The following is a 14,295-nucleotide window of genomic DNA, read 5'->3' on the forward strand; positions in this document are numbered from 1 at the left end:
CTCCAGTGCTGGATGCCCCATGCCAAACAACTAACAAGACAGGAACACAACCCCACCCATTAGCGGAGAGGCTGCCTAAAATCATACTAAGTTCACAGACACCCCCAAACACACCACCGGATGCAGCCCTGCCCACCAGAAAGACAAGATCCAGTCCCACCCACTAGAATATAGGCACCAGTCCCCTCCACCAGGAAGCCTACACAAGCCACTGAACCAACCTCATCCACTGGGGGCAGACACCAAAAACAACGGGAACTACGAACCTGCAGCCTACCACAAACGAAGTAAGTTAAAAAAAATGAGAAGACAGAGAAAAACACAGCAGATGAAGGAGCAAGGTAAAAACCACCAGACCAAACAAGTGAAGAGGAAATAGGCAACCTACCTGAAAAAGAATTCAGAGTAATGGTAGTAAAGATGATCCAATATCTTGGAAATAGAATGGGGAAAATACAAGAAACATTTAACAAGGACTTAGAAGAACTAAAGAGCAAACAAACAATGATGAACAACACAAAAAATGAAATTAAAAATTCTCTAGAAGGAATCAATAGCAGAATAACTGAGGAAGAAGAATGGATAAGTGACCTGGAAGATAAAATAGTGGAAATAACTACCACAGAGCAGAATAAAGAGAAAAGAATGAAAAGAATTGAGGACAGTCTCAGAGGCTTCTGGGACAACATTAAATGCAGCAACATTCGAATTATAGGGGTCCCAGAGAAGAAGAGAAAAAGAAAGGGTTTGAGGAAACATTTGAAGAGATTATACTTGAAAACTTCCCTAACATGGTAAAGGAAATAGTCAATCAAGTCCAGGAAGCACAGAGAGTCCCATACAGGATAAATCCAAGGAGAAACACACCAAGACATATATTAATCAAACTATCAAAAATCAAATACAAAGAAAAAATATTAAAAGCAGCAAGGGAAAAGCAACAAATAACATACAAGGAAAGCCCTATAAGGTTAACAGCTGATCTTTCAGCAGAAACTTTACAAGCCAAAAGGGAGTGGCAGGACATATTTAAAGTGATGAAAGGGAAAAACCTACAACCAAGATTATTCTGCCCTGCAAGGATCTCATTCAGATTCGATGGAGAAATTAAAACCTTTACAGACAAGCAAAAGTTAAGAGAATTCAGCCCCACCAAACCAGCTTTACAATAAATACTAAAGGAACTTCTCTAGGCAGGAAACACAGGAGGAGGAAAAGACCTACAAAAACAAACCCCGAACAAGAAAATGGTAATAGGAACATACATATTGACAATTACCTTAAATGTAAATGGATTAAATGCTCCAACCAAAAGACACAGACTGGCTAAATGGATACAAAAACAAGACCCATATATGTGTTGTATACAAGAGACCCACTTCAGACCTAGGGACACATACAGACTGAAAGTGAGGGGATGGAAAAAGATATTCCATGCATATGGAAGTCAGAAGAAAGCTGGAGTAGCAATTCTCATATCAGACAAAGTAGACTTTAAAATAAAGACTATAACAAGACACAAAGAAGGACACTACATAATAATCAAGGGATCAATCCAAGAAGAAGATATAACAATTGTAAATATTTATGCACCCAACATAGGAGCACCTCAATACATAAGGTGAATGCTAACAGTCATAAAAGGGGAAATCGACAGTAACACAATCATAGTAGGGGACTTTAACACCCCACTTTCACTAATGGACAGATCATTCAAAATGAAAATAAATAAGGAAACACAAGCTTTAAATGATACATTAAGCAAGATGGACTTAATTGATATTTATAGGACATTCCATCCAAAAACAACAGAATACACTTTCTTCTCAAGTGCTCATGGAACATTCTCCAGCATAGATCATATCTTGGGTCACCAACCAAGCCCTGGTAAATTTAAGAAAAATGAAATCATATCAAGTATGTTTTCTGACTACAATGCTATGAGACTAGCATTTCAGGATCAACTAGCATCAATTACAGGAAAAAAAACTGTAAAAAATACGAGCACATGGAGGCTAAACAATAACCAAGAGATTACTGAAGAAATCAATGAGGAAATCAAAAAATACCTAGAAACAAATGACAATGAAAACACGATGACCGAAAACCTATGGGATGCAGCAAAAGCAGTTTAAGAGGGAAGTTTATAGCAATACAATCCTACCTCAAGAAACAAGAAACATCTCAAATAAACAACCTAACCTTACACCTAAAGCAATTAGAGAAAGAAGAACAAAAAAACCCCAAAGTTAGCAGAAGGAAAGAAATCACAAAGATCAGATCAGAAATAAATGAAAAAGAAATAAAGGAAATAATAGTAAAGATCAATAAAACTAAAAGCTGGTTCTTTGAGAAGATGAACAAAATTGATAAACCATTAGTCAGACTCATCAAAAAAAAAAGAAGACTCAAATCAACAGAATTAGAAATGATAAAGAAGTAACAAGTGAAAAAAAAAAAAGAAGTAACAAGTGACACTGCAGAAATACAAAGGATCATGAGAGATTACTACAATCAACTCTATGCCAATAAAATGGACAACCTGGAAGAAATGGACAAATTCTTAGAAAAGCACAATGTTCTGAGACTGAACCAGGAAGAAATAGAAAATATAAACAGACCAATCACAAGCACTGAAATTGAAACTGTGATTAAAAATCTTCCACCAAAAAAAAGTCCAGCACTAGATGGCTTCACAGGCGAATTCTATCAAACATTTAGAAAACAGCTAACACTTATCCTTCTCAAACTCTTCCAAAATATAGCAGAGGGAGCAACACTCCCAAACTCATTCTGAGGCCACCATCACCCTGATACCAAAACCAGACAAAGATGTCACAAAAAAAGAAAACTACAGCCCAATATCACTGATGAACATACATGCAAAAATGCTCAACAAAATACTAGCAAACAGAATCCAGCAGCACATTAAAAGGATCATACACCATGATCAAGTAGGGTTTATCCCAGGAATGCAGATTCTTCAATATACGCAAATCAATCAATGTGATACACCATATTAACAAAATTGAAGGATAAAAACCATATGATCATCTCAATAGATGCAGAAAACCCTTTAAACAAAATTCAACACCAATTTATGATAAAAATTCTCCAGAAAGTAGGCATAGAGGGAACCTACCTCAACATAATAAAGGCCATATATGACAAACCCACAGCCAACATCATTCTCAATGGTGAAAAACTGAAACCATTTCCTCTAAGATCAGGTACAAAATAAGTTCGCCCACTCTCACCACTATTATTCAACATAGTTTTGGAAGTTTTAGCCACAGCAACCAGAGAACAAAAAAAAAATAAAAGGAATCCAAATCAGAAAAGAAGAAGTAAAACTGTCACTGTCTGCAGATGACATGATACTATCTATACATAGAGAATTCTAAAGACGCTACCAGAAAACTACTAGAGCTAATCAATGAGTTCGGTAAAGTAGCAGGATACAAAATTAATGCACAGAACTCTCCTGCATTCCTATACACTAATGATGAAAAATCTGAAAGAGAAATTAAGGAAACACTCCCACTTACCACTGCAACAAAAAGAATAAAATACCTAGGATTAAGCCTACCTAGGGAGACAAAAGACCTGTATGCAGAAAACTATAAGACACTGATGAAAGAAATTAAAGATGATACCAACAGATGGAGAGATATACCATGTTATTGGATTGGAAGAATCAACAGTGTGAAAATGACTTTACTATCCAAAGCAATCTACAGATCCAATGCAATCCCTATCAAAGTACCAATGGCATTTTTCACAGAACTAGAACAAAAAATTTCACAATTGGTATGGAACTACAAAAGACCCCGAATAGCCAAAGCCATCTTGAGAAAGAAAAACAGAGCTGGAGGAATCAGGCTCCCTCACTTCACGCTATACTACAAAGCTACAGTAATCGAGACAGTATGGTACTAGCAAAAAATAGAATTATAGATCAATGGAACACGATAGAAATCCCAGAGATAAACCCACACACATATGGTCACCTTATCTTTGATAAAGGAGGCAGGAATATACAATGGAGAAAAGACAGCCTCTTCAATAAGTGGTGCTGGGAAAACTGGACAGCTACGTGTAAAAGAATGAAATTAGAACAGTCCCTAACACCATACACAAAAATAAACTCAAAATGGATTAAAGACCTAAACGTAAGGCCAGACACTATAAAACTCTTAGAGGAAAACATAGGCAGAACACTCTATGACATAAATCACAGCAAGATCCTTTTTGACCCACCTCCTGGAAAAATGGGAATAAAAACAAAAATAAACAAATGGGAGCTAATGAAACTTAAAAGCTTTTGCACAGCAAAGGAAACCATAAACAAGACGAAAAGACAACCCTCAGAATGGGAGAAAATATTTGTACACGAAGCAACTGACAAAGGATTAATCTCTAAAATATACAAGCAGCTTATGAAGCTCAATATCAAAAAAACAAACAACGCAATCCAGAAATGGGCAGAAGACCTAAATAGACATTTCTCCAAAGAAGACATACAGATTGCCAACAAACACATGAAAGGATGCTCAATATCACTAATCATTAGGGAAATGCAAATCAAAACTACAGTGAGGTATCACCTCATACCAGTCAGAATGGCCATCATCAAAAAACCTACAGACAATAAATGCTGGAGACGGTGTGGAGAAAAGGGAACCCTCTTGCAGTGTTGGTGGGAATGTAAATTGATGCAGCCACTATGGAGAACAGTATGGACGTTCCTTAAAAAACTAAAAATAGAACTACCATATGAGCCAGGAATCCCATTACTGGGCATATACCCTGAGAAAACCATAATTCAAAAAGAGTCATGTACCACAATGTTCATTGCAGCACTATTTACAATAGCCAGGACATGGAAACAACCTAAGTGTCCATCGACAGATGAATGGATAAAGAAGATGTGGCACATATACACAATGGAATATTACTCAGCCATAAAAAGAAACCAAATTGAGTTATTTGTAGTGAGGTGGATGGACATAGAGGCTGTCATACAGAGTGAAGTAAGTCAGAAAGAGAAAAATACTGTATGCTAACACATATATATGGAATCTAAAAAAAAATGGTTCTAATGAACTTAGGCGCAGGACAGGAATAAATACGCAGATGTAGAGAATGGATTAGAAGACGTGGGGAGCAGGAAGGGTAAGCTGGGACAAAACGAGAGAGAGGCATGTACATATATACACTATGAAATGTAAAACAGATAGGTAGTAGGAAGCAGCTGCATAGCTCAGGGAGATCAGCTCGGTGCTTTGTGACCACCTAGCAGCGTGGCATAGGGAGGGTGTGAGGGAGACGCAAGAGGGAGGGGATATGGGGATATATGTATACATATAGCTGATTCACTTTGTTATACAGCAGAAACTAACATAACATTTTAAAGCAATTATACTCCAATAAAGATGTTTAAAAAATTAAGCATTAATGTATACAGGCATAATGGGGCAGCCCTTCCTAGAGGGTTAAAGGTGATATTTTAGAAAAAAAATAAAAGGAAGTACAATTTTACATGCCTGGAAGTTGTTTCTCAGAGATATGACATAAGGTAAAAATAACTAGTATCATGAAAGATTTATCTAGATTTCTTGATGGTAGGTTTGTAATAATTTATTACCGGAAGTACAGGACTTTGGGGGTTGTTTTTAAATTTTCATCAATATTCCTACAAGAAGCAGAATATTGGTTGTATTGAATAGAGTCTGACTGAATGTTTAATTTCTCATTGAAAAAAATAATTATATTTTGAAAGATCTCAGGAAGCCCCTCTGTCCAAGATCTGTAGGAGGGTTAAAAAAAAAAAAAAAAGAATGGGCTTTGCAGTCAGACAGTACACTTTGAAGCCCAGTTGTACTCCTCTTTGGTCACTCCCAGCTGTGGGACCTTGGGTAAATTACTTAACCTCTCTGAACCTCCACTGAACGGTATAAAGGGTAAAAACATGTGCCTAACAAGGTTTCTGTGACGAGCCAGTGCGATCATATATGTAAAAACCTAGTGTGCAGCCTGGCACATAGTAGGTTACCAATAAATATTAGTACCATTTATTTTCTATATCTTCCTTTTCTCTCCTGCCCCACCACCTCCTGCACTCTGATTCTTGAAATCTTTTAACCAGTGACAGAGCCTCTCCTTGCATGTTTAAAAACAGGGAATTCCCTGGCATTCCAGTGGTTAGGACTCATCCCTGGTCAGGGAACTAAGATCCTGCAAGCCATGTGGTGCAGCAAATAAATAAATAAATAAATAAAATAATGTAGTAATTAGAACATAACATAAATAGATAGCATAACATCACTAAGCACTTTACCATACATTTCATCTTGTTTGATTCTTAAACCAATCCTATGAAATAGGTACTATTATTGACTCCATTTCATAGGGGAAGAAACCAAATCTAGGTTTGGGTTAGATACTATTTCAATGATCTACTGCTATATAACAAACTACCCCAAAACTTAGTGGCTTGAAGCAACAACTATTTTATTATATCTCATGATTCTGAGTTGATTGGGCTCAGCTGGGCAGTTCTTCTGCTCCATGTGATGTTGTCTGCCTATGTCCATATGCATTTATCTGGAGGCTCGACTAGGCTAGAACATCCAAATGGTTTGCTCACAGGGCTGGCAATTGGTGCTGGATGTCAGCTGGGAGCAGAGCTGGGACTGCTCACCAGAGTACATCCATGCTCCTCCATTGCCTCTCCTGGGATGGCAGCTGGACTCCAAGAAGGAGCACTGCAAGAGGAAAAAAATTGAACCTTCCAGTTTGCTTAAGGCCTGGCCTCAGAAGTCTCAGAATGTTACTTCTGCTATGATCTGTTGGTCAAAGCAGTTACAGGCCCAGCAAGATTTAAGAGAAGGGGAAACAAGTTTCACCTCTCAATGGAGGAGTGTGGCAGGGAGGGAAGAGGTTGATGACAGCCTTGATTGGAGACTATCTGCCACAAATAGTTTGCCCAAAGTCACAGAGCTAGTGGGTGATAAGAGTTAACATTCCACATACTCAACCACTAGGTCATACACATACGATTAAATGCCAAAGTCTGTGGAAAACACAGTAAGTGCAATATAATCTCAGAGGAGAGATCAGTACAAAATTAAGAACTCTAAAGACCCTAAACTGAAAAAAGTACCCCTTTTTGTGCCCCTCCTCCCCACGTAATGCAGAATAAATGTTATTTCTTGAAATGTCACAAAGGTTGCATATGCTAAAATAAATTCTTTCTAGATTTTCCATTTCAAAATTCTGGATACATTCACTGAATCTGAGGTTTTCTGTGTGTGTGTGTGTGTGTGTGTGTGTGTGTGTGTGTGTGTGTGTGTTAAGGTGGGGGGTGAGAACCCTGACTTACAACTGCTCTGTGCACATACTCAGCCTGCCTGTTGGGTAACTCATGCCTTTGTGGGAGAGGTCACAGAGGCCTCAAGTTGGCAGGGGAAGCTCCAGGGAGAAGCAGAATTTGGCCTGGCTCTGAACTCTGATTAGGACTTTTTTTGGCTGCGTAGCGTCTTCGTTGCTGCACGCGACCTTTTTCTAGTTGTGGTGAGCAGGGGCTACTCTTCGTTGTGGTGCACGGGCTTCTCATTGTGGTGGCTTCTCTTGTTGTGGAGCACGGGCTCTAGAGCACAGGCTCAGTAGTTGTAGATCACGGGCTCTAGAGCGCACGCTCAGTAGTTGTGGCACATGGGCTTCAGTAGTTGTGGCATGCGGGCTGTAGAGCACAGGCTCAGTAGTTTTGGAGCCCAGGCTTAGTTGCTCCGTGGCATGTGGGATCTTCCCAGACCAGGGATCGAACCCGAGTCCCCTGCACTGGCAGGTGGATTCTTAACCACTGTGCCACCAGGAAAGTCCGGTGATTAGGATCTGAATAAGAGGAACAGAAGGAGAAAGAAGAGGAAGGGAAAATATGAACAAGACATGAAGCTGGGAATGGACAGCGAGTAGTAGCTAGGGAGATGGAGGAAGGGACCAGGCTGAAGTAAAAGGGTCTGGATTTGGAAATGGGAGGGCTGATTAGTAATCTGCTTGATGACTGGAGCTAAATTGGCTCCCCATCTTCAGAAGTATCCCAAAGTAGCACTGAGAACCAGATTACAAAGAATGAAGATCTACATGAAACCCAGGTCCAGCTGTGTAAACTCTGTTTTAGCCTTGGCCTTGCTGAAGGCAGATGCCTGGAGAGCCCTGTTGGGGGCTGGGTAGGAAGGATACTGCTTGAGGATCTTCCTAATGGCTGATCCGGGAATATCCGGGCTTACACCACTCTTACTAGCTTCATTTGGAAAGGCATTGACAAGCATAAAGCAAACCCAGACATCATAACCCTTCTTATAGCACTTTCCAGAGAGTTTATTAACCTAAATCTCTCTTATATTACCTATCTATCAGGACTTCCTGGTAAAGGCAAGGACTTGGGGATTTTGAGTCATTCTGAGCAAACACCATCTTCACATTATTTTCCTGCTAAGGTGGCTTCTATCACTTTCATTTGCAAAACCTTTTCTCCTTCTTCATATTTGAAAGAAACCCAGTATGACCTTTGTAATTTTTTTCATGTAAATTACAAATATTTAGAATCCCTGTCAAAGGAATGAAATAAAAGCAGATGTTTTTCGCTTACGCTGGCCCCAAGTAATAGCACATTAGAAAACAGAGAGTATTTTCGAGTCTCGTTAAAAAATATTTCAAGAAAATAAACATTTGTTGAATGCAAACAAGAAGAGGATATGGCATTTTTTAATATGAATGTAGAATTCAGAGCTAAGGAGTCTAAGGCCCAGAGAGACTCAGTGACTTGTGTAAGGTCACAGAGTGAGTTTACAGCCAAGTCAGGATCTGACCTCAGTCCTCTCAAGTCCAGCCTGGTGTGCTTTCTATACTCTATGCGGTAGATTGGTTGCAAAGATGGCCCAGATACTTCATGCCTCCCTGTATCAACATCTTTGCAATTATAACTTAGCAGGTTGTCTCATCGCCTCTGGAATCTGGGCTGCCCTTGTTACTTGCTTTGGTCAATATCACATGTAGTGCAATGGTAGGATGTGGTGGAAGTGATGGTGTGCCACTTTGGAGCCTTGGTCTCAAGAGTTCTTACGTGTTTCCACTTATTCTATTGGAATCTTATTATCACCATAAGGACAAGCCTAGACTAGCCTGTTAGAGAATGAAAAGTCACAGGGGAAGATCCCAGATACTCCAGCTAAAGTCAGACTAGCCAACAACCAGTCAACCAGGACATATGACAGAACATAGCCTAAGCATCAGAGCTCACAGGTGATCATGAATGAGCCTAGCTGAGACCAGAAAAACTACCCAGCTGACTCATTAGCAATAATACATACTTATTTTTTAAGCAGAATCGAGCAAACCTTTTTTTTTTAAAAGGGCTAGATAGTGAATATTATAAGTTAATGAGGCATATGCTCTGTGGTACCTCCCCTCTGTTTACTGTAGTACAAAAAACAGATAAACACATAAGGCAGATAATATGTAAATGAACAGATACCGCCATGTCTAAATAAAACTACATTTACAAAGACAGGCATCTGGCCCACAGGTTGTAGTTTGCAGACCCCTGATTATAAGCCACTGACTTTGGGATGATTTGTTATACAGCAAGAGCTAGCTGATACACTGATTCTGACTTGATATCCCAAACAAAGAAAAGCACCAAACTAACTGCCAAAGAACTTACTTGCAAAGATAAAAGGGAGGAGCAGAAGGGAAATGTCTCCATTTTCTTGAAGTTCACACTTTAACTACCTGTAAAGTCTGTCACAATTTTTCTCATTTGCAGATTGTGTACTGCTGTCAGATAACTGCTATTTCAGTCCTTACAAATAGGGTTTCATGAGGATAGCCAAGTTTGGGGGACAAAATGGAACCTATTCTGGTTGCAGACTCAGTTTGTAAGCTTCTGATTCTGGATTCCAATCCCAACTGAAACAGAGTTCAGAGACGCCTGGAGAGATTTCAAAGCCATATTTGTCAGCCTCTGCCTATTTCTCCTCATTCTCACCGTCTCTACAGCATTTGGTGCTTCTGACCACACCCTCCTTGAAATCATCTCCTCCTTTGGCTCCCATCATGCCTCTAGCTCATTTATTTCATCTCTGGTCTATCAGCAGGAACTCCCTATTCAGAGTTGTTCTTTTTACATTTCGGTCCTGAGCCACTTTTTCTTTCTGTTCTACACTACTGGGTCTGAGCTGGGGATAGGTATCAGAATTCCCCATGGAACCTATTTAAAACTTGGAAGCATAATGGCCATAATTTGAAAAAGTTCCTCAGGTGACTTGGGTGGACATTCCTGTAGCAGTTAGTATTTTTCAAAGATAATCCCCAATATTTCCCATCCGACATGCCCTTCCACAGTGTGACTGTGCTGTTTTCCCCATCAAGAGGTAGAATCTATTTCTCAACCTCTTGAATGTGGTTAGGTCCTGTAAAATGTAATAGAAGTGACACTGCCAGTTCTGGGCATGGCCCTTTATTGACCTGGTAGCCTTAACTCCTGCCTCTTGTAAGAAATGTGATTAGATATCCTGAGACCACCATGACAGGAGAAACCCAAGCCATATGGAGCAGCTCAAAGTATAAGACCAAATGTGTAGAACACTGAGGCACTCTGTGTAAATAAGGAACCATCTTGAAAGTGGATCCTCTAGGCCCAGCCACTACAGCTAAAACCATGTGGAACAAAACTATCTAGCCTAGTCCTTCCCAGATTCCTGACCTACAAAATCATCAGCAAAATAAATGATTGTGTTAAACCATTAAGTTTGGGGGTAGTTGTTACTCAATAAGAGGTAAATCAGCCAAATCCCCCTCTTCCCATGCATACACACAACCCTGTTAAGAACTATTGCCCTAGGACCTCCCTGGTGGTGTAGTGGTTAAGAATTCGCCTGTCAATGCAGGGGACATGGGTTCGAGCCCTGGTCCAGGAAGGTCCCACATGCCGCAGAGCAACTAAGCCCGTGGGCCACAACTACTGAGCCCGTGCTCTAGAGGCCATGAGCCACAACTACTCAGCCTGTGAGCCACAACTACTAAAGCCTGTGTGCCTAGAGCCCGTACTCTGTAACAAGAGAAGCCACCACAATGAGAAGCCCGTGCACCGCAATGAAGAGTAGCCCCTGCTCGCTGCAACTAGAGAAATCCTGTGCACAGCAACGAAGACGCAATGCAGCCAAAAATAAATAAATAAATAATTTGTATTAAAAAGAAAATCACTTCTATAATACCTGCTGTATGCCAGGCAATGAATAAAGACCATAAACACAAAGGCGTGTTATCAGGTCTGTCTTGAGTGGCTTAAAGTTATGGTAGACAGACATATAACAAGATGTATGCTACAAAAGACTTTCACCTCTATCCTTACTTTATTCTTCTCCATTTTAGAGTTGGTTGAAAAAAAAAGAAAAAAATAGATAAAAAGGGAATTCCCTGGCGGGACTTGGCATTCTCACTGTTGGGGCCCCCGGTTCGATTCCTGGCCCAGGGATTAAGATCCCACAAGCCACGCAGCAGAGCCAAAAAAAAAAAGAAAAAAGAAAAAGAAGAAAGAGTTGGTTGACAGTTCTATTTCAGTACAAAATTCTTAGGGGCCAAGGTCATGTCTTATTTATCATAGCCCACAATTAGCACTTGGCTTTGCTCCATATATTCTCGGATAATGGTTATTAGATTTTATCAGATGTACTAGTTATAAAAAGAGCAACCATTTATTGGCCCTTTACATGGAACACTGCTAACATCATGATGCTGGATGGGAAGTACACATGTAGAGCTGTGGCAAAGACTGCTGTGAGTTCACTTTACCCCAGTTCCTTTTCTTACTGGGCACTCAGCTAGACTGCTTTTCCTAGCCTTCCCTGCAGTTAGGTGTGACCATATGACTGAATTCTGGCCAATAAAATGTGGGCAGGAAGTGATATGTATTTAAGCCTGGTCTACAAAAACTTTCTGCTTAATATTCCACTCTTCCAATCTCTCTCTTTTCCTCCTGCAGTTTAATGGAGAAGACTGAAGATCTAGAAGAGGTGGCACTACAAAAAGGAAAGAACCTGGATCCCTGAGATACTATTTGGGGCATCACTGGCTAATGAAGAATACTTGCATTACACTATTGCATGAGTCAGCAATAAACTTTTATTATGTAAAGCTTCTGGAAGTTGAAGACTGCTTATTACAGTTGTCAGTTTGAACTTGCATAATTCAAGTGCTAAGTTTAATGCAACCTTCCTAGATTGATCATGACTACCTACTTTTCAAAAGAGTATCCAGTAGATTCCAAAATTGCATTTATTATTCTCGTTTAAGTATGAGCTCTCTCATCTCCATGATCAGAAATAATGGCTTGTTCGATCTTTTATTTTTGCAGTCTTCGAAATATATATGAGTGGTAGGTAACAAAACCAAAGAGCTAATCAACCTCTCCCAAAATATACTTTAATAAGCCCAGCAAAAACTCTTTGGTGTAGAATACGAAAAGTTCAGGGATCCCTGGGCCTGGTTAGGGCCAGGCTAACCAGGCGGCTGTCTACAGAGGCTGCATAGGATGGGGTGATTGATGTTCAGGCCTGTGAATGCTGGGAAAGAAACAGAGAGGACTAAGCTTTGACTTCCTTGATGCCTTAGAGCCAGTTTGGCACTTGTCACAACTCAGTGATTTGTATTCATGTGACAACCTTACCACTTCCTGTTTGGATCCAAAAAAGGAATTCTAGGAGAGAAATGAGGCCAAAAACTGAAGAAGGCCCAGTGTGTCCTTTTTATCTTCCATTTACTCAACATACATTTACTGTGCACCTATTATGTTCACAACTGTGTGTGTGTGTTTGGAAGGGTGGAATTCAAATAAACATAATAAACAGATCTGCTTCCAGGGAGATGTTTAGACTGATGGGATTTGACAAGGCAAGCAGCTGTTTGAAAGACAGTGTAGAGTAGAGAGTTCATTGACTCTGATGAGAGAGACTCAGGTTCAAAATCTGGCATATAATTGGCACAAACAAGAAAAACTGGATAAGTATGGAGGAGGAAAATTACATTGGGCTGGAATGGACAAAATAAGTCATCAATTTTTCTTAATCAAGGCTTCCTTTTAGAACATTTCTCAGTTCTAATCTAATATGGATGCCAAATCTAAATGTCTAATTCACAACCAGGCATCACCAAGAAAGGTACAAATGGAGAGAGGAATTCATTGTTCCAGAAGAGAAGTTCCTGTATTGGATGAAAAATTCACAGCAGGCATTGCTGACTCATATATACACATTTGTGTGTGTGTGTATGTGTGTGTATAATAGGCATGCTACATACGTGAGAGATAAGTCATAAAAAATTTTCACATATTCAGGAACAAAGAGTTATGATATAATTTCTGAAATTACAGAGATCCAGAATTAGAAGAGGATCTTTCAATCCAAACCATTTATCTTACAATTGAGGAGACAGACTCAAATAGGTGAAATGACTTGGTGAAGGCCACACAACTATGAAATCGTCAAGCCAGGACTTGACCTGGATTTCTGGCCCAATGCCGTTACCACTAACTCCTTTCTAGTCAAGGCATAAGGAGCTATTCCATAACGCCACTGGGTAGAGCTTCCTGGAGGTCTTAGTTCCAGGGAGTGAAGACTTCCCACTGAAAATTTCCCAGTATTATGGACAGAGGTCTGGCTTGAACTAAACTGTATTAAGGGAGTCCACAAGATAGTTAAGCATACTTAAAACAGCCCTCATTTATTGAACACTTGCTATGTGTCAGGCACTGTGCCGAATGCTTTATATATATATTTTTATATATGTTTATTTATTTCATTTATTCATTCACTTAAATTTTTATTTGTATGCCAGGAATCTATGCTATGTACTAGGATCCAATAGTGAAAAGACATACATGGTTCTTGACGTTATGGAACCTCTAGACTTCCGCATAACAGAAATTCCATAAGGTCTGCTTGTTTATTGCATCCATTTACAGGTGATGAAATGGGCCCAGAGAATAACAATGATGGCTACCATATATTGTCCACCTACCCCACACCAAACACTTTTCCAAGCACTCTCTGAGTTAATCTGTACAACAGTTCTACGAGATAAGAAACAGGGGCATAGGAAGCTGAACGTCTGGTTCAAGGTCACGTAGGTAATAAGCAGTAGAACACGGACTGGAACCAAGGTTGTCTGGTGCCAGTGTCCATGATTTTAACCACTACATTACACTGACCAGTTGGATTCCTGCTATGCATGCTG

General features: G+C 39.8%; 1 protein-coding gene and 1 long non-coding RNA gene across 2 annotated transcripts in view; one reads left to right on the forward strand and one right to left on the reverse strand.

The window, feature by feature from the left end:
* The window catches only part of DRAM1 (DNA damage regulated autophagy modulator 1), an 86,861-nt gene extending 74,522 nt beyond the window's left edge, over positions 1-12,339 (forward strand). Inside the window, exon 7 of the mRNA XM_027107346.1 lies at positions 12,047-12,339. Within this exon, the coding sequence (XP_026963147.1) occupies positions 12,047-12,064 (18 nt within the window). The 3' untranslated portion in view covers positions 12,065-12,339. The remainder of the gene's footprint in view (positions 1-12,046) is intronic.
* Positions 1-14,295, reverse strand: part of LOC113620907 (uncharacterized) — a 66,400-nt gene that overhangs the window by 29,734 nt on the left and 22,371 nt on the right. The window lies entirely within an intron of this gene.

The sequence above is a fragment of the Aethalodelphis obliquidens genome, unplaced genomic scaffold, assembly GCF_003676395.1.
Source record: "Aethalodelphis obliquidens isolate GAN/ISIS:26980383/991018 unplaced genomic scaffold, ASM367639v1 scaffold8, whole genome shotgun sequence".
Lineage (NCBI taxonomy): Eukaryota > Metazoa > Chordata > Mammalia > Artiodactyla > Delphinidae > Aethalodelphis > Aethalodelphis obliquidens.